The 21,191-nt window shown below is 37.6% G+C and overlaps 1 protein-coding gene across 1 annotated transcript in view; it reads left to right on the top strand.

Annotated features, from left to right (window-relative positions):
- The window catches only part of PCDH7 (protocadherin 7), a 428,445-nt gene extending 412,908 nt beyond the window's left edge, over positions 1–15,537 (top strand). Inside the window, exon 3 of the mRNA XM_036448153.2 lies at positions 11,228–15,537. Within this exon, the coding sequence (XP_036304046.2) occupies positions 11,228–11,604 (377 nt within the window). The 3' untranslated portion in view covers positions 11,605–15,537. The remainder of the gene's footprint in view (positions 1–11,227) is intronic.
- The last annotated feature ends 5,654 nt before the right edge of the window (positions 15,538–21,191 follow it).

Genomic DNA, 21,191 nt, shown 5'->3' with positions numbered 1-21,191 from the left:
GCTTCATAGCCACAGCAGCAGGCATGGAGTGGAGCAGCCTGGCCCTGCAGAGAGCTACTGGGGCACGGATTTGTGCACAGGGCTACTCGTAAAAATATATTTTAAGAAGAGAAAAGAAACTTTGTGTCTTAAAACAACAAAATCTATTCCCTTACAGTTATGTAAATCAGAAATATGACATGGGTCTTCGCAGGCTAAAATCAGTGTCAGCAGAGTTGCATTTTGTTCGAGAGGCTTGCCTGTTTCCTGGCCTTTCCCAGTTTTGAGATCCTGCCCGCATTCCCTGGTTTGGAGCCTAGATCCCTATGATCTTTCTATTTTAAAAATCTATTCATTCACAACCTTAATAGCATCTGAGACCTTAATTCCCCTTTGCTACATAACCTAACATATTCACAGATTCTGAGGATTAGAAGATATACATCTTTTCAGGGGACCATTATTCTGCTCACCACAGTAGGTTGTGCGAGCAGTGTGAGGATGGCTCCTGAAGTGTCAGCCATGTAGCATGGGCAGGTATGAGGCAAGCATGCGTGGAGCTCCAGAGCCTGTGTCCTTGCCCATCACAGGCTCCAAGGGAGGTTCAACAATGAGGCTTTGCCATGCTCCGAAGAAATCGGAAGTCAATAAAGCAAAGCACTTCAATGAGCAGCAAAAATCAATGAAGCCAACGGATCCAGCATTGCTTCATTCATTTCTCCCACTTTATTCACTCATTGAGTCCTGTTTGCCAGTCACCAGAGGTCATTTCCTTCCTTTTCCATTTATTTATGTATTTATTATCAATCTATCTATCTATCTATCTATCTATCTATCTATCTCATCTATTTAAACTACTCTGCACTCCCAAGCTCTTTAACAATTTTTTGGTGCTCATTGTGATTGACAATTTTACTTTCAACTGAGCAACTTATTGACTAGGGCCAGCAATCCACTGCTTTAAAACTCTCCAGAAATGGCCAAAACCAGTTTGGCTCAGTGGATAGAGCGTCGTTCTGCGGACTGAAAGGTCCCGGGTCCCCTTCCAGTCAAGGGCATGTACATTGGTTGTGGGCACATCCCCGGTAGGGGGTGTGCAGGAGGCAGCTGATTGATGTTCCTCTCTCATTGATGTTTCTAACTCTCTATTCCTCTCCCTTTTTCTCTGTAAAAAATCAATTAAAAAAAAAACCAAAAAAACTCTGCAGAAATGTTTTTGCAGTTCCTACCAAAAGCTTTCAGAACCTCATCTCTCAATAGCATGTTAGAACTCATTGCTATCATGAAATCTTCCTCAATAGGGAAAAAAGGTGGAACTCCAAATCAGAGCAACTGATGGAATTTTGTTAACACACAGCTTATTATCATCATGGGAGCCTTTCTCACCAGATCGGCTTTTCTGTCTTACCTGTGAAATCTTTCAATAGGTAATCCCATGCAATAGGTTTGATAATGTGTTTTGAAAATGGCCATATTGTTAGAATAATTGTATAGTTTTTCAGGATCCCTACATTGAAGGAGAAAATGAACGAGTACCGTGATTTTTGCCACATTAAAAAAAAATTAATTTACTCCTTCAGCACATTTTAATTACAATGATTTGCCTCTCTGTACAAAGTAATTACATTTCTATTTTATGCATGATTTGAGCTTTAACATAGTTCATTTTAGACTTTCACGTAAAATAATACATAGAAAAATATCTAGAAAACCTTATAGCATATATGGCTACTGCACTGTTTCTCTTCCTCCTTAACACAACCCCAAATATGAAATTCACTTTTTGTAATATTAACATATTTGCATTAAGTATTTAGATATATAATACTGGCTACTTATTACAGGAGTATTTAGCTTCTCATTTACTTAAAAATTTTTCCCCATTGTTTTATTGGAGGAAAGAGAATTTGAGAAAATATTGTCTAGTAATTGAAATATTCCAGTTTTTATTTTTTTATTTTTGTTATGTGTTATGTAGGAAAGCAAATATAAAATGGGTACTGCCTTGAAGACTACAAGCCAAAGACAATATTTTTACAGTGAATAGAGATTCTATGTACAACTTTTAGAATAAACATCCCTTCCTACAGGCAATATTAATATTTATTGAGAGATATACATTCTATAATATTATGACCAATAATAAAAATGTTGAAAATTTGGGACCATTACTGGACAGCGGCTTTAAATTGATACTTGCCACTAGAGTGGTACCCACTGTAAACTGATACTTTAAAGTGAAACCAATAGATAGTGACTAGCACATCTTATTAACTAAAAAAACAAACAAACAAAACACCTCATGCGGACATTTTTACTTTTGTATAATCTTTCATGATTACAAGGACTCATCAATTTATCTCTCTTCTTATGGTAAATGCATTGCTAGCAATGCAAGTCACTGGTTTGTAGCAAATTCTAGATGTAGTTTTTAGGAAAGGAAACATATTTTTAAACTGGTGCTCAGCAATCAGTTAAATCCATCTCTGAGCATTGATTCGCTACTTATACAAAGGCTTATTAAGTTCTTGAGGTATTGGATTTGGGCTTCAAATGATCTACCTAAAAAATTAGTTATCAAACCTAAATTATATTCCTCACCTCTAAATATACGTTTTATAATTTTTTAAAAATCTTTTTGTCACTGTTTGAAAGGCAATTAGTTTACCACATGTAATTTAAATTTTTCAAGGATGATTGTTGAATTGTTAAATATTTCTTTTAAAAAATATAACTATATATATGTTGTTGTTTTTATTGATTTCAGAGAGGAAGGAAGAGGGAGGGAGAGGTAGGAATGCCAATGATGAGAGAGAATCACTCATTGATCAGCTGGCTCCTACACACCCTCTACTGGGGATCAATCCCAAAACCTGGGCATGTGTCCTGACTGAGAATCAACACTCAATCACTGAGCCACAGGGGCCAGACTATTTCTTAACTTTTCTTTCTAATTCTAAGAGAGAGCGGGGGGGGGGGGGGGGGGGGGTATAAAAATACAGCTTTCCATCTCTCACTCACCAGGTGGTTCAAAGTATAAGCTTCCAACTTTAACTCAAGTATCTTGAAATTTTATGCAAATTTGGGTACTTATCTGCATCTATGGAGAAAGGCAATACTTTAGTTTTCATCAGATTATTAAAGACTATGACATTCTAAGCAAATAATTTCTAATATGAGAAAACCTAAGAGACTAGGAGGAAACTCCTGAAAGTTATGATTAATAAAGTAGAAAATGAACATGAATTACCAAAAAAAAACAGAAGTGGGTCTACTTTCAGTGGAATAATCAATTGCCCCCAGTCTGTTTCTGGATTGTATCAACTCCTTTGATCAATATTGGAGTGACTTCTGATTCCCAGCACTTCCTCTCCTTGTATTCTGCTCCCTTAGCACTGCCTTCACCACTGCCTCAGATTCTGAGGAGGCGGAGAGAGACATCAAAGTAAAGCCGCATCTCAGATGTTCATAAACTGATTGCTCCCAAGCAGTCACCATCCATTTTTTCTGCTGTCATGCAGTTTTCACGTGCCAACCAGCAGATTCATGTTTGAATTGATTCAGCAAGACTCCTGAGACGTGATGTGCCGGTCTGCAAGGCCTCTGCTGTATATGATAATGCCACATTCGCAGTGACAGTGGTCTAAGCTCCGGGCAGAAAATGCTTCTTGAGATACATTCAATTGCTGTTTAACTGAGTTTAGCCTAAGGTATGGAGGAAAGTTGCTGATGTTTTCAAACATGTTTAAACATAGTCATATTGTCTCGGCGTATCTGCCTGAACTACAGCACTGGTAGGTTTAACGCAGTAAAATCCTGCAATCACAAAACCAGAATTTCCAGAATTTTCTGTGGTAGCCCTCAGCTTGAACTTATTTAAATGTGCTTAATCACTTGGCTGGCCTGCATGGCTCCATGTTTGAGCATTGACCTATGAACCAGAAGGTCACAGTTCCATTCGAGGTCAGGAAGTAGCCAATCAATGAGTCTCTCTCCTCATTGATATTTCTGTCTCTCTCTCTATCCCCACCCCTTCCTCTCTTAAATCAATAAAAATATATTTTAAATGTGTTTAATCATTAAAACTGTTCTTTTGAAGAGTTATACTTTCAGGAATATTGGTCAGTTTCTTCCTTGTGATAAGGAGTCATAAAAGAAGTAGAATATATTGTTTTTACACCTCAGGCTGTTGTTCAGAGCATTTTGTTTATTGCAGATAATATAATACACTCATGATCATTAGCTCAGTGATATATTACTGCTTCAACACCCCCCTTTCCCACCTCACCCCCAAACAAACACAAACAAAGGGGCATAACTTGGGGGTGGCAAGCAACAAAGATGTATCACTTGGCACATTTCTGTAGATGGGCTGCACAGCCCTTCCACTAGTTTTGCTCATTCGTTTGGCTGTATTCACCTGGAGTGTTGGCTGAGGGTCGGCTCTGCTGGGACAGCTGAATCTCCTTCTCAAACAGCATTTGATCTTCAAAGAAACTAGATCATGCCATCTCTCAGGATCCAGGTTCCAGGTTCTAAGGGCAAAAGCATGGCTGGTAGGCCTCTGGAGACCCAGTCTGGAAATAGCACGGTGTTGCTTCTGCTACATTGCAATGGTCAAAGCCAGCCAGCTTCAAGGCATGCAGGAATAGACTCCCATGGTGAGGGCAGGAGCAGTGGTCACATTGCAAAGGGGGTATATAAGGACATTAGAGGGGTTTCTGTCCTCATATTGCAATGTAAAGCAACCACGTACATACCTATATTGTGAAATCTGCATTGCTTGTGTGCTGAATGGCTTGTTTCAGTATTTTTGATATATGGGGAATGCATGGCATTTTAGGATTTGGCTTGCTTTTTGTTGTCTTTATGGATATTCAACCTCTGAGTCTTAGGTGAGTGTACTGCTCATTTCTGGCTTAGCATTAAAATGGAACCCCTTCTTGTGTAGGCAAAGTAAGACAGCAAACTGGCAAACACTTAATTTTTTTCAAGTGAAAATGATTAATTGTGAGGTTGATCTGTTTAGGTTGTAAAGATAACTGCAAATAATAGACTATTTGCCCTTTCGTTTTGAGCAAAGATAATAGCACAGACCAAATAAATCTTCTTTGGCAAAGTCTTAGTAAGCGTTAAGTATTAGGAGATACTGGACTTAAAGTAACCGGGATATGGTGGCCAGTGTGTTTTCCTAAATGGATGGTAGCTCTGTTACATTGCAACTCTATCATCATGAACCCATTAGTACCACCGGAAAATTTACTCAAAATACATGTTCTTTAATTTGATGATTGGTATTAATTACAAAATAACTTATTCAAATCCCTTGGGGCCAAATATATATCAAAATTCAAAATCCTTCATGTTTTAGAAAATATGCATGTTTCATATTTTATTTGTAAGCATCCTGAAGAGCTGATATGGAATCCATAATTAAACATACTATTTCCATAATGAAACATAAATATTCAGACTATGTAAGTTTAATAAAGATGAAAAATAGCCTTGAATTGAAGGTCAGTTTTGTTGTAAATTTTTGTTACCAATTTTGTAAATCTTTGGTTTCCAAGGTTTTTTTATTACTAAATTATGGAAAAGGGATTGTGCACCTGAAGTAACTAATATTTTGTTGTTATTGTGAATCTTCACCCAAGGATACTTTTTTCCCCCCACTTATTTTTAGAGAGCTCGTAAGGAGGGGGAGAGAGAGGAAGAGAGAGAGAGAGAAACATCAATGTGAGAAAAACACATTGATTTGTTGTTTCCCACACATGGCCAGACTGGAGCCTGGTATCAACATGCAACACAGAAATCATTTTCTGACAACTGTTTTTAAAATAAAGCATGTTATTTAATCCTTTGAGTACAAGATATTTTTATTTGAACTAAAGAAGGAAAATGTTTAAATAATTATTAGAAAACCATTGCCAATTATTTTCTTTCATCCTTTTGTAAAACTGTTACAAAGAACTGGAATAAATCAAGCAATGCTCATAGAGTTTGGAGTCACACTTTATTCATCAGGTGGGCTTAGAGAAAACGAATTCAAATTCTAAGCAAAGCTACAATCAGAACTTCCCTTTTTATTAAAGGGCCAGCCCTATGTGTGCTTAGTGGTTATCTCGCTGGTGACATTGAAAACAATATAGTTCTATCCAATTAAAAAATGCACCTGGCATGGCATTAAGAGTATAGGTGTCTCTAAGTCTCTGGCCTACAGGGTCAGACAGCTAAGTTTATCTTCCTCATTATTCAAACAGGCTAAAGCAGGCTAGAAAACAAAGTTATTTTTTTAGAATAAGAGGCCATCTAAAAAAACAGGAGAGAATTCTAAACAGTAGTTTTACAAAATAGTGGTTAGCCTTCTCAAAACTGTTTCATAATCCACCAAATTTCACCAGAATCTAGGGTGAAATTTACAAATTTCACCTTTAGGGAAAAAAAAAAAGTCATATGACAGGAAATTGGGAAGTAGAAAAGGAAAAATAAATAATTTAGAAAGAAAAAATGTCACCCATATATTTTTTTCCTCCCCAAAAGAATAGAGTGTCATAATTTTTCATTTGAAAAATTTTGAACAAATTATAGGCTACTGTGAATACCTTGGATGCCTACATGTTGACTAACAACCCATTTACTTCGGACTAGAGGCTGGATGCACAAAACTCATGCAAGTGTAGGCCTTGCTTCCCCCAACTGCCAGCACCAGCTTCCCTCTGGCACTCAGGACCCCGGCTTCCCTCTAACCACCAGCCCCGGTTTCATCCGGAAGGTCATCTGGAAGGACATCTTGTCTAATTAGCATATTACACTTTTATTATTATAGATGGTATGAGAATTCAGTAAGTTATATATTAAGCAAATAAGCAAATGATGTATATAAACCTTAAGTATCTGGGTGTGTTTTTTTTGTTTTTGTTTTTTTTAATCATTGGAAATATTTTAACACTAAATGCTACATATTTATGCCTTCTCTTAGAAAAGAGAAATATTCTTGTATCTTCCATCCCAAACCAAGGGCCTGAAGTGGATGGAGTGCATGTCCAGGATTCTAGCAGAATGCATAACTCAAGCATATGAAAACCCTAAGCCATGTTGAGCTGTCTAAAGGATTTCAGTGCTTTCCTATAATAAAGGTGCCTCTAATGGTTTCTGAATCATGTAGGACAGTTTCTGGAAACATTATATGCCTCTCTGAATCTTGACTTTCCTTGTTATTTCTAATGAATCTTCCACGTTTTGTCTATCTGTCACTTCTTGTTGAGGTACTGTAGCAGCATCTTCCTACCAGCCTCTCATCTACCCTTTTTAAGAACAAATACACATCTTTTTAAAGAAAGAACTTGATGTCTTACACTAGTTAAAATGCCTCTCACTTTAGGAAATAGATAGTTTTAGGAAGGTTGTGCCATATTTTTAATTAAGTAGTAAAATTTGTGACTTTGTGGTATCTATTTCCTGTGCTTTTCAGATATGTTTTTCTCTTCCTTTAGAGACTATAGCTTTTTCATATGGCTATGGGTAGCAGTAATTGACCTCTAAATAATTCAGCTGTTATATTTTAAGAAGGCACAATAAAGTGAAAGACAAATTCTTCTTTGGCTTCAGCTCCCCCATAGACTGGACCCCTCACTGCTTTGATCCTCCTGGCTTTTTGGTTATGGTGATAAGTAAAAGACATGAAGTGTGGAAGGTGCTTTCTATAAGTTGTTTTTAGAGTGACTGTTATTATGATGCCCTAAAACCATATGCTTTCAAGGAAGAAGTTAATTTTCTATCTAAGAAAATACTTTAATTCTGCAGAATGTTTTAAAGGACAGTGTAAAAGCATAACTAGGTAAGAATAGAGAATACAACGCTAAAAGCAATGACAGGGTCTAATGAATGCCATTTCTACTTCCAGTCTTCTCAGGGATGATGGGATTGAATTGGGGTGGGCTCTGAGGAACTGACTCTGTGGTGAAACTACTGATAGACATTACATTATATCTCAATATAGACATCTTACATGTTTAACTGATTTACTCCATGCCGGGTAACAAGAGATGTAACTAACTGTTTTCCATCTTTAGTCTCATCAAAGTAAAAGGGAATCATAGAAAAAAAAAGCATGAAATAAAGTTCTCAGATATGAAAAACACATATCTTCAGTGAAAGCATGAAAAACTAAGGATTGCTCGTGGTGGAAGGTCTATAATCCTACCAAAAATAAGACATGATATGTGTTTTATGAAAATAAGAGGTGTATTTGATGATTCTATAAGACCTTATATAACCATCATGCTTTATTGTGTGAAATAACATTCACGTTTATTGCATAAATGTTTATGCAATATCCTTACATTATCAAAATGAGAAAATATAGAAACACAGAAAGATACTACTCCACGCAGACCTTCCTTTTAATAAATTGCATCATAATACAAACTGCATTTGTTAATCATTGGCTTGTCTTCTGAGGATTTATTTGAGTCATCAAAATTGGAAGATCTGATTGCTCATGATGAATCTCTTCTAGCCTTTCTTGATTATTTTCTAAATTTGATGACAAACACTGCAACATGTCTCAGCCAATTAGGCTTGTCAGCTTCGAATGTGGTCCCCAATCAAGAGTCTGACTTTGGAAATGACAGGAGAACCTTATTAAAAGGCATGCTTGCTGGATAGAGAGGTGGCAGCCCGCATTCAGGGCTGATGGCGGAGGAGACAAGCTGCCTCTCATTAAAATCAATAGCGGAAGTCAATGTTAGAAGGAAGGATTCTGGACTACGGAGTAAATGCTAAGGGAAGGCGCTGAAGGGTATCTCACTTCTAGTTGATTGGAAATTGAGTCAACCTAAATGAATATAATTTCTCATGAGTACAGGGACTTCAAGTACTTATGTTAAACAACAGGGTAAGAAGAGTTGATAGCATATTAACAACGGGAAGAGCTGTCTCTGAATCCATCTCAAAGGAAGGAAAAATATGAGGTGATGTGAATTTCAAACTGTAACACATATTAATGCCCAAAGCAGCAAGTGTAGTGACACACTGTATGAGAAGTAAGTGAACTTAGAGACATGGCTGTAGACCATTGTGGGTCCTTTCTATGGGAAATGTCCCAGAGATGTGTTCCTATTTTGGTAGCTAAATTCTTTGGTAGGCTTTATCAGAAAAGCAGGGGGAAACGTTTTAACTCATTAAAATAGTGAAGAAAATAAGGAATGTTTAAAGTAAAAAAGTAGTCTGATCTTACACTTTGTATTTGCATAAGGCTTTTTTTTTCTTTCTTTCCTGTTTCAAAGCATTTAGGTTAGCTTCAGATAAACAAAGTCACCCAAGATGGAACTATTCTCTAAGAACTCAGTTTGCTCATCTAAACTAACTAGATCACAAAAAAACATTCATAAAATTTGTCAATACTTTGATTTTTTTAATGCATCTAAAATATGTGTTTGAGAGACAGATGGAATTTAGCACAAGGAAATGAATAAGAAAGTGCTTTGTCATTGGATGATAAAATGAATAGGATCCGCCCACTTAGAAGTCCAATAGCAGTTATGTGCAGCTACCAAATATAATTACCTTTGCATTTTACCTTTGGGAGTAGTCTAGATTTCCTTTGGAGAACACTGGCATTTCTTTGTGGAACTCTCAGCACAATATAAAAATTTCGGGCCACAGTGGTTCAAAAATCAATGGGCTGACAAACATCAAGATTTCAGTTATCCATCTCAGAAGGAAAAATTGCTTGCAACACTGGACTGCCTTATACAGGAGATTTGGCGGAGTAACACTTGTAAAAATCCTATACAAACGATTGCCAAAATAGGAGTGTAATGTTAAACTACAGAGGGTGGTGTGGAGAGAGAAAAGCAAAAAATACAAATATATTTGGGATAATTTATGCAACTTCCTCTTCTATTTTAAACTGAAGCTACAAGGATTATGTATATTTAAATCTCACTAATTTCATTTGTTGTGAATATATTTGCAGAGGTAAAAAATCATCAGTCTTTTAAGACCCAAGCCTTGTAACAAAACGATATGGTATGGTATAAATCAGAGCAATCATGTTAGGTTTGTCTGTTTGACAACAAAATAAACTATAAAATATATTAAATAAAACCCCAGGTTATTTTCTTAGAATCTGTTGGGTAGAGCAGGTTTTATTCTCTCTCTCTCATTCTCTCTTTCTCAAACAAAAACAAAGTCTGTTAAAAAAATATACATATATATATTTAATAGTAAAAAAATCCATAATTATTTTCCAAAGACAGATACACATAATGATTTTAATTACACTTATATGTAATTCTTAACTGCCATCTTTAATCCTATTTGCTAAGAACTCTCTAGATATGATTTAGCCTTATAGAAAGAGAAGACATTTTCCATTTCACTAGGCAACAATACCATTAATTAGGAGTACATGCTATCTCATCAAAACTCTAAGAGCTTAAATATATATATACCCAGTACATTGCATTTCACATAATATTTCATTTAGCAAACACCTTTACAAATGTATTGCTGTGTGAACACTAAGAGGATTTTCCTACAGCACGTTTATATTGCATATATTAGGTCATTTGAAATGGTGGGGGTGGGGGATTGGTGGGCTAGGGTGGGAGAAGTGGTGATATTGTTAGTATGCTCACACCCATAACCTACTTGTTCCTGGATTTTCACTTTTTTACAACATCATGCGCTGTCAATTCAGGTTCTACTTCTGAGTCACCCTGATGTTTTAGAATGTATTTTAAATTTAAGGTTTTGCATATTTGCATTCTATGAATAATGCATAAGCAGGAAGGAATCCATTTGGCAAAAGTGCACCATTCCTGGGATAATTTATAAATACAGAATATTATATATTTGGATTTAATAACTTTCCTTATGCGTGTAGAAAATGTATATCTATACAAATACCCATTTGTACTTTATTTCTATCCCTGTCCTGTTGCAGATGCAGGAATGTCTGTCTCTTCCACACAATTAAATTGATCAGTTTTTGCAAAACCTTATCTTTAATGGACATGAAATGAAAACTGTTCTGTGGGACAATGAACTGCAGGGTGTTTAAAGAAGGGAACTAATATGTTACAGACTGTATGTATGTATGTATGTATGTGTATATATGTATTCATTCATTCATTTATTCATTCATCCATCCATGTATATATTCTCCTTCCAATTGCATACAGATCAAGAAAGCCTGTAGAGGAAGGCCCAACTTTAATGGCTCCCTGTCCTTGAATTTCAGATTCAAGACCTCTTCCAGATGTAGCCCTGACTGGGAAGTGCACCCGTGAGTGTGATGAGTACGGCCACTCGGACTCCTGCTGGATGCCCGTCCGCACTTCCCCAGAGAGGAAGAAGAGCCAGCCCAAACTCTCCACCTTCATGCCCGTGGATGAACGAGGGAGCCAGGAGAAGCTGGCCAATGGCGAGGCCGCCCTCATGGGCGACCGCAACAGAAACCTCCTGAACAAAAAGTTGACCTCGTCCTACGAGACCTTCAGCGCAGCTAGTTTCAGCAAAAATGAGGAAGCCAACCCTGAGGATATTCCCCTCACCAAAACAGGGGAGTACAAGCCATCTCCTGTCAGTACCCTCACTAGAAGAGAAGTGTACCTGTAGGCGCGAAAGAGGCCGCAGCAGGGTTCTCTTCACAGGAGGAGAATGAGGGGCAAGGAACCTCCCTGACAGAGCAAAACCGGTTCATTCAAACACAGGGGGCTACCAAAGAGACAAAGCTCTGCCTGCCACTCCCGCCTCCTGGTCAGGCCTCTAGGGATACACTTAGCCTGGCTGTAATGTACAATGTAGAAACCACCCTTGTTCCTTGCATGTCTGACCCCCTCACTGATTCCCAACACCTGCTCACCCTCTTCCCCACCACCCTCCGAAAGAAAAAAAAGAAAGAAAAAAAAAAAAAGATGGTTGCAAGTTTCTTAATTGGTAATAAGCCTGATTAGCAGAACACAACACACTCCCATTATCCTTAAGCTGAAGCATGATTTTAGTCACTTTGATTTAGTCTGACTGTCATCTGACTGGTCAAAATAGGTAGGAGAAGGAAATATAGATTTTAAACATAATATCAGAATCAGATTAATCCCTGGGATAGGCAGTCTCTCAAAAATGAAGGCATAGTATTATGAACAGGGCTCTCGAAGAGAAAATCACACAGCTTTCAAATTCCATCAGAGACCGAGAGCTAAACAATCCCCAGTCAGAGATTGCAGTCCCAGAGTCGGCCTATGATGTTCTTTTCAAGCCAGGAACGTCAACTTCAGTTCCATACCTTCACTGGATATTTTAATCATATACACAGTCTTGACCACATGTGTCAATGACACTAATTATAATTTGTAAACATTAGAGGTATATTTTTCAGAAAAGCATCAGTAATATCAAGGAACTGGAACAATTATGTCATGAAAAGGCCAAAGATAGTACGGCAGATCAGGGAATTCATGAAGTAGATTTGGTCTTGACTTGGAAATCCGTTAAGCAACAAAAGCAACTGAACCCATTCTCACACAGAAACACTCCAACACTCATTTATTTGACACTGTCTCCAGCCCCAGAAAACATGCATTTCCCTTCTAAAATGGATTTTCTTTGAAGGTTCAAAAGTGAAAATTAATGAGACGTAGTTTTGATATTATAATAGGCAATTAGTTGAAGTTCAGGTTTAGTTTCAAAATACATGATCAGGGAAGATTCCACTTCTTCAAATCATATTTGTGGGTAGGGAGGGAAAGAAAGATACACTGGCATGCAGCCTGGTGAATTTAGTTCACTATCATTATTTTGGAAGATGGGTTATGCTTGCTGGTCTTAATTAGCAACATTTCAAAATACCAATTGCACTTTTTATGTGTTCAGTGCACATTTTTATATAACGTAAGTGCATTAATTTTGAATCCTGTGTAGTATCACACTAGTTTGAGACTGTCAACATTGAAACAAGACGATAGCCTAATTGACTTTATCACTAATGTGATTTGAACTTAATATGTGTCTTAAAGCAAATCTAGGCTGCACATGGAACAGATGAGTTCTGGACAGCAACATGACTCACACTATGTACATCTCAAGTTGAAAAAATATGCCATTTTTTTTCTCAATGTAATATAAAGAAACAGAATATGCAGATTTTTGAGTCACTTGCTCTATAGAGGATGATTTCATCCAATTGGACATTGAGCTGGGGCTCAATTCAGACAGAAGTGACAATCTAGGGACAGAACAGGGGACCACATCGGAGGAGAGCTAAGTCCCCATCACTGAATGTCTGTAACCTGGTTAAGGCATAGCCTTGATGGCTCTCTAGCCAACTGTAGGAAAAGAGTAGCTGTGGGTAGTTTCATGCTTTGCAAAATTTCTTAGACTATAAAGTGAAGCAGCCTGGAGTACAGGTTATTCATTCACTAGAGGTCATCCAAATGCTTTTCTTTGAATATCACTTCTCTGTTTGGTGGGGTGTTGTTTTGGGGTCATTTCCTTATGATCTTTTTTTTTTTTTAATGAAGTTTTTATGTTGATGTTAGCTTGTGTATAATAGGATGAAAGAGGGTATGTAATTGAAACAAAACTTTGGACTAAAATATCAATAATTGAACATGGTGATGTTTGATTATTATTTACATTATGGAGAGATGCAATTCTAGTAATTTGTTAGGAAGCTGCATTGAAGCAGTTCTGCCTTGTATAATCTGTAAGTACCTATTAAGACAAAATACTTCTAAAGATACTTATGAAATGTATACATATTTTTCTTGCACGTTACAAAGGAAATAATTGCATAACACAGGTGATCAACAGACTTTTTAAATCCATTTTTTCTTTCTTTCTATCATGAGACACTTGAAACCATTAGATAGCTCATTTCACTCTATCTTACAACCCTTCTGTTGTCTATGAAGCTAATACGGGTCATACTGGACCTTCAGATTAATAGGATTCATATTTCCCAATGACATTTGCACTACCTTCAGAACAGCTATGTCATTGTCATTTAACTTGTGAGTCTCTCTTTAGAACTAAAATGGGTGTGAAAGAATAAAATTCCATGTACTGTAAGTATTCGCAGTAATTCTAGTAGAATTAGCTATCATAACATGTTTATTATACAATGAGCTGGCATGACACAGAAATATATTTTGTGTTTGTATGACTTTTATTTTGAATAGGTTAAATATGGTGCCACTCCATATATAGCGTGCTTTTGAAAAAAAAAATTTAAAAAGGAAACAAAAAATAAATAAATGAGTGAATGCAAAATAAGCAACTGTGCCTTTTATACCTGTTGTTATGGTAAAAAAACAAAACAAACGGTTGTTGGGTTTGGACAATGAGGGGAAATGGGCTATTCCCAACTTCTTTGATCCTGTATATTTATCCATGTTTATTTTCTGAAAATATTAAATAATATATTAAAAATTTGCCTTCTGACAAACTCAGATAATGGGCCAGTCTTAGCTATCGTTCATCCATCCAACAACATTAAGGTGTTACTGTGCACTGCTTATTTCTGACGAGAAGGCTAAAGCATTTATTGTCATAGTAACACAGGAAGATGTTATCAGGGGTGAAGTCAGTCCATCTTGCGAGATAAAATATTGATTTCGAATTTCTATTCTTGATTTCCTTTCTGTTGTTATTTTTCTGTCAGCTGCTGTTTGGTTTCGGTTATACAGGATACCAACCATACTTGTTTTCTGTACACAAGGATCTCAAGCGAACTCTGCATGCACTATACATTAGGACACACTTATAAATTAATGAGTAACTATATAAATTTATGTGTTTTAAAACGTCGTGTAGCTTCGATCTGAAACCATTCTGAACCTCCAGATAACATTTCTGTATGGTTTGCAACTGGCCTGCTGCCTGAGTTTCAGAACACGAGGGAGGCATTATTTTTATGGAAAGAGGAACTCAGATGGGACTGACTGTGTCTGGCTGAGACCCACTCTAGGAAGCTGATTTATAAGAGACTAGGAAAGTAAAACACACACAGCAGAAGGAACTGCCAAGAATCCAACAGCCATTCTGAAATAGTCATGAGAAACCTCAAGATCTAAGTAGTTTTCCGTCTATTGTTACCAGTGATAAATGTATACTGTGTCCTTCAGGGGGTACATAAAACTCGAAGCTGGTCATGAATATCGTGAAGCTAGTCCGTTGTGACCCAGGCAGAGGTGTATGTAACATCTGGAGGAAGGCGTCATTTCCCCAGCTACCTAGGGTTTACTTTCAGAGGACTTTTGCCTACATTTTAAAGCACTTACATTCAGTGTGGTACGATCTGTTTGTAATGTTCATCATTGACTATTGTTCTGCTACTTGGATGTTGATAGTGAAGCAGAGAACAATTTATCATCGTTTATTATGAGTCACTATGCACGCAACTATGCTACCCATGGCGAAATGTATTAAAACAGTCGTCCAACTATTTATGAGATACTTTACATAATTTAATTTGCTTTTGTACAGTTTTGTGTAAATAAATTGCTTGTCATTTTTGTCTCTGCAAATTAAAATATAACATGGTCAAATGGTTCCACACTTGTAAGTGTGCTTCTCTGTCGACAGCGAGTTCAGTTTTGATTGGACGAGCAGTGAGTGGATGTATGTCCCACTTTGCTTTAAAGTGGCTTGGTTTCTGCTGAATTAAGATACAGTCAGGAAAATAATGCTGTAGCAATTGTTGATTTGGAGCCAGGTGCATAACTGTCTTATTTATTTGCCTTATAATGGATGGAATTTGAACTCTTCAGTCTCATCAAAATAATTCCTGAGACAGCTAGCTGATTTATAAATCATAAATGTAGAACTTATTATCATTAAGACTGATTTTTTCAGAGAATTTTCACATTTAAGATAAAGGTAATTCTAAGTCAAAATGTAACTCTGTAAAGGCAATGTTTGGGTTTTTGTTTTTTGCTTTTCATTTACAGCAATGACAAATTTCAAAAACTTATAGACTTAAAACAAATTTTACGTCATGTGAGATGTAGAGAAAAATGCCAAGCAAAAAATAGAACATTTACCTTGCTCATTTTCCTTTAGTTGAGCTTCTTTACTTGTTATATTTTTTAATGATTTTCTATCTTTCTTTTTTAGTTATTCTATTAGCTCTTTGTTATCAGATTATGCACCTAATTATAATGGTTATCTTCTTTGTGCATGAAACTGGTATCTGGTTAAGCAAGCAACTTTTCTTCTATCACCCAACTCAGAAATGTAAAGAAGAAAAAGCATTTTCTATACAAGGTGGGGCAAATGTAGGTTTACAGTTGTTTATATGAAAATTATATAATAATTAATAAATAATAGTACAAGAATAAACTTTTATATTCACAACTGTAAACCATTTTGCCCTCCCCCACCATAGGAATCAATTATATGGGATTTTTGTGTCATCTCACAGCAGTACTGTTAAAATAGACTAATGTGAATAAAATGGACATTCTGAGGACACTTGCCTTGAAGTTTCCCTACCATTCTTCCTGTCTTGGATAAAAATTCAAAATAATTTATATAGACGTGCATTCTCGTCCTTAAATCAAAGGTGTCCTTACAAATTGATTTTGGCTCCAGCCTTTGAAAGTCAGCCTGGCACCCTGACTGGGCAGCTCAGTCTATTAGAGTGTCATCCTGATATGCCAACATTATAGGTTCCAACTCAGTGAGGGCACATATAAGAAGCAACTGACAATGCATAAATTAGTGGAACAATAGATCAGTAGATCTCTCTCTCTCTTTCTCTCTCTCTCTCTCTCTCTCTCTCTCTCTCTCTCTCTTTTTCTCTCTCTCTCTCTCCCCCTCCCTCCCTACCTCCCTTTCTCTCTTTTTCTCTTTCTTTCTCTCATTCTTTCTCTCAAATCAATAAACAAAAATTTTAAGAAAAGAGTGAGCATGGTGAGAAAGTCTGCTTCAAGTTGCAATAAGAGAAGAAATGTGAAGAAATGCTTTCATTTGGTTTCTGCTTTTCTAATGATGAGAATAAAACATCAGCACATAAGTCACTGGGACAATATATGTAACTAGAGGCCCAATGCACAAATTTGTGCACCTTGAAAGGAACTGTGGGTCATGAGGCTGTAGTGGGCACAGGGGCAGGTGTTAGCCCATCCTCCAAGCTCCCACCATGGCCTCTGGTCTCCTGTCTGCTGGCAGCCCCATTCCCACCACTTCCTCTCTCACATCCTGACTGTGCCAGCCCAGCTTGCACCTGCTGACAGTGCAGAGTCATTGGGGCTCACGAGCAGCAGGTGAGAGCGGGGCTGGCGCAGTCAGTGGGTGCAAGCAGCAGCTGCTGACCTGATCACCCCTCAGGAGCAGGGGGAGTTGGAGAAGCCCTCAGGGGTAATCTGGGCTGGCAGCCACAGCTCATACCTGCTGACAGTTCTGAGTGATAGGGACTGGTGCCAGGTGCCAACAGCAGTTGGAGTGGTGGCTCCAGCACCCGCAGCCGGGATGAGTGGCAGCTGCCAGCCCCAATCATCTCTTAGGAGCAGGGGGAGGTGGAGAAGCCCAGAGGGACCAATGGGTTTGGCAGCTGCTGCTCACACCCACTGATAGCACTAAGTGATCAGGGCCAGTGCTGGGTGCTGGCAGAGGATGCAAGTGGCAGCTCTAGCACCAGCAGTATGTGAGTAAGGCTGGCACCGGCAGCAGGGAAGGACCATGGTGTGTGGGAGCAAAGAATTTTCAGTAACCACCAGAGGCTCACCCCAATGACAGCAGATAGTGCTCCGCCTTGGTCTGGCACCCCCACTCACCCTCCACCATCCTGCTGAGGCTGATGCCTGCCATGTTCTGCCTGTGCCCCCTGGTGCTCAGTGCACATCATAGCGACTGGTTGTTCAGTTGTTTGGTTGTTTCACCATTCAGTCTACTTGCATATTAGCCTTTTATTATATAGGATGAATTCACTATCTCTTCTTCCTTTATACTAGGGGTGTCGAACTCAATCAGAGAAGGGGCCAAAATCTAAAATCCAGCCTAAATCTCGGGCCGAATGGTTTACTGAACAGTCATAAACTGTCATTGTGATGGAAACGCAGCAGAGTGCAGTGATGACAGCGCGGTGAGGGCCACATTGCAAGGCCTGGCGGGACGGATTTGGCCCGCGGGCCTTGTGTTTGACACATGTGCTTTATACTCTCCATTACCAAACATATTTCTTCACCCTGAAATTGATCACTATGATTTACCAAACACATTTCTTCAGCCTGAAATTTCATTCTTAAGATTATTTTTTGAAAAATCTCAAACATATAAAACTACAGTAATGCGTTTTAGAACAAAGATGGACATAAAGTGGGCCAACAAAAGTTGCATGCATTACTCCCAAGGCTTAGATTTGATTGTTCTACCTTCTTTGAGTGATTAGTTGCATCTAGTTAACTTAGAAGCTTTACTTAGCACAATGACCTGGTTATACAACATCTTACTTTTATAGCACACAATATGGTTTCCAAATAGTTTTGCAAGATGTATCACAACTTTCCCACAATACCTGCAATAAAAGCTGTAGAAACTGCTGGATAAACCATGTGTGAGGTGCATTTTCCTTTTATTAAATAACTAGAAGCCCAATGCAAGAAAATTCATGCAAGAGTAGGCCTTCCTTCCCCAGGCTGCCAGCATGGCTTCCCTCTGGCACATGGGACCCCAGCTTTCCTCCTCCAGCCACCTGCAGGCATCAGGGACTTGAGTTAGCTTCCCTCCATTTCTGGCTTGGTCAGGAAGGACATCTGGAATGATCTCTGAAAGACTTTCTGGTCTAATTAGCATATCACCATTTTATTATTATTATTATTATTATTATTACTACTATTATTGTCATTATCATTATTATATATTCTTAGATTGAATAAAAATCTAAATACAAAATTCTGCCATATTATTATTCTCCCTCTACTAGCAAATTAACATTCCTCTTCTTCCACTGAATGGAAACATTTTGCATGATTTAGCCCAGTGACAAGGGAAAAAGGCTGTACCCATTTACCTGAATAAAATGGGCATTTGATAAAGTGGGAATTTGGGGAAAGGCACTAATTACATAGATGGGCAGGTGATTATCTTCACTGTGCACCCTGGCAGGCATTGTTACTTGTATGGTATTTCTGAGAGCAAGCTGGAAATGTTTAAAAAATATATAGCCTAATTTCTTCCTGATGAATTCCTCTGGCCAAATCTATCTTTTGGTGAACTTTGGCTGGATAAATAGTCAGTATGGATTGGGGACTTGAATAATCACAACTGACAGCACTATCAAAATTGATCAGGTAATTGTGGAGTTCCCAAATTTACTTTGTTTTCAACAAGCTGACTTCACAAAGAAACCCATTTATTGTTTATCTGGTCTATTTTCTCATTTTGAATTTATCCCTTTTGTGTTCCCATAGCCAAGCCCTCTGCCAATCTCTGAGAAGTTATTTGCTCTGTGTTTCTTCCCTGTCAAAAGCAAACCTAGTTTTCCCTGCAGGTGGGAGGATGTTAGGTAGCTAACCACAAACTAGAGAATTTGCAACCCAATAAGCTTTATTTTAATAGAAATTCACAATATCATCACTCCAGCACTAAGGAAGCAGAGTGAATAGAGACTGCACTTACATTTGTTTATTTTCTCTTATCTTTATCCCTACTCTAATGCTTGTTTATAAACTGCATGGAGGAAGGTGATTAACCAAGATAATATAAAATTTCTAAGCTGCAGGGAGTGAGGAAAGAATATGAATGTAAAATGTGGAAAGCTGAAAAATTATGCTCTCTTTTAAGCCTAACTTTATTTTTTTCCTGTTGTGCTACTGTTAAATGTAAATTTTATTCATTGATTGAATTTAATATGTGTGACCCACACAGAAATAATTATGTCTAGTTATGGAACCTCCTGGAGCAAAATATAGAAGATGCTTAAATGTTCATGAATGTAAAATTTGCCCCCAATACTCTCAGATGATACTACACACAATTATCATTTACTTGTGATATTCATTTTTATTTTATTCCATTGAAAGTTATGAATCAAATGATCCACTACAAGCAAAGTCATAAGAAATATGTATGAAGTGAACAGGGGATTGGCAGATACAATCTTAGAGATTACAGTGAGTTTTGAAAAAATAAAAATGTTGATTAATGTGCCTAATTAAAAAAAAAAAAAAAAGTCCACTGAACAACCAGTAACTGAAGAGTTTTGGGTTTGTTCCCAGTCAAGGTCATGTGCCTGGGTTGCAGATTTGAACCTGGCCCTGGTAGTGGTACATGCTGGAGGCAACCAGTCAATGTGTCTCTCTCACATCTATTTTTCTCTCTCAATTTTCTCTTCTCTTCTCTTCTCTTCTCTTCTCTTCTCTTCTCTTCTCTTCTCTTCTCTTCTCTTCTCTTCTCTTCTCTTCTCTTCTCTTTTTTCTCTTCTCTCTTTCACTCTTCCTCTAAACAAGCAAACAAACAAGCAGAGCCCTAATTGGGTTGTCTCAGTGAATAGTGTCAGCTTGCAGACTGAGGAGTCCTGGGTTCGTTCCAGTCAAGGGCATGTACCTTGGTTGTGAGTTCAATCCCCAGTAGAGTGTGTGTAGGAGGCAGCCAATCAATGATTCTCATCATTGATGTTTCTCTCTCGCCCTCTCCCTTCCTCTCTGAAATCAATAAAAATATATTTTTTTAAAAAGAAAGTACATTACAACATCTCAGACAGTAAAATTAGTAGTGACTTGATAGAATAATATCGTTTTCTCCCCTAAAAATATTACATGGACTATTTTTATTGCAGTTTTATAGATGGTGATAAAAATTGGCCATGTATTTAAATCATTTTATAATACATTTATGGAAATGCATTAAGGGCAAAAATTGCTATGAAAAAAGTAAACAAATCAAGTAAATAAATGGCTTGGTCATTTACTTGTTGTTTTAGCACTTGTCTTTCAGAGAAAAACAGGATTTGAATGCTTTTCCAGACCCTACAGTACAGCTGGAATATACGAGAATAATATTTATTAAACTAGGGTTTGTGATATACTGAGAGACTACAGAGTATTACAGATACAGGAATTTCATGAGAATTTTTAAAGCTCTATTAATATGACTTGAGGCCCGGTGCATGAAATTTGTGGACTGGGGGGTGTTCCTTAGCCCATCCTGCACCCGCTCCAATCTGGGACCCCTCAAGAGATGTCTGACTGCTGGTTTAGGCCAGA

This window comes from Pipistrellus kuhlii, unplaced genomic scaffold (assembly GCF_014108245.1).
Source record: "Pipistrellus kuhlii isolate mPipKuh1 unplaced genomic scaffold, mPipKuh1.p scaffold_m20_p_1, whole genome shotgun sequence".
In the NCBI taxonomy this organism is placed as follows: domain Eukaryota; kingdom Metazoa; phylum Chordata; class Mammalia; order Chiroptera; family Vespertilionidae; genus Pipistrellus; species Pipistrellus kuhlii.
Note: the sequence above shows the minus strand (reverse complement) of the source record. Positions and strands in the feature narration are given on the sequence as shown.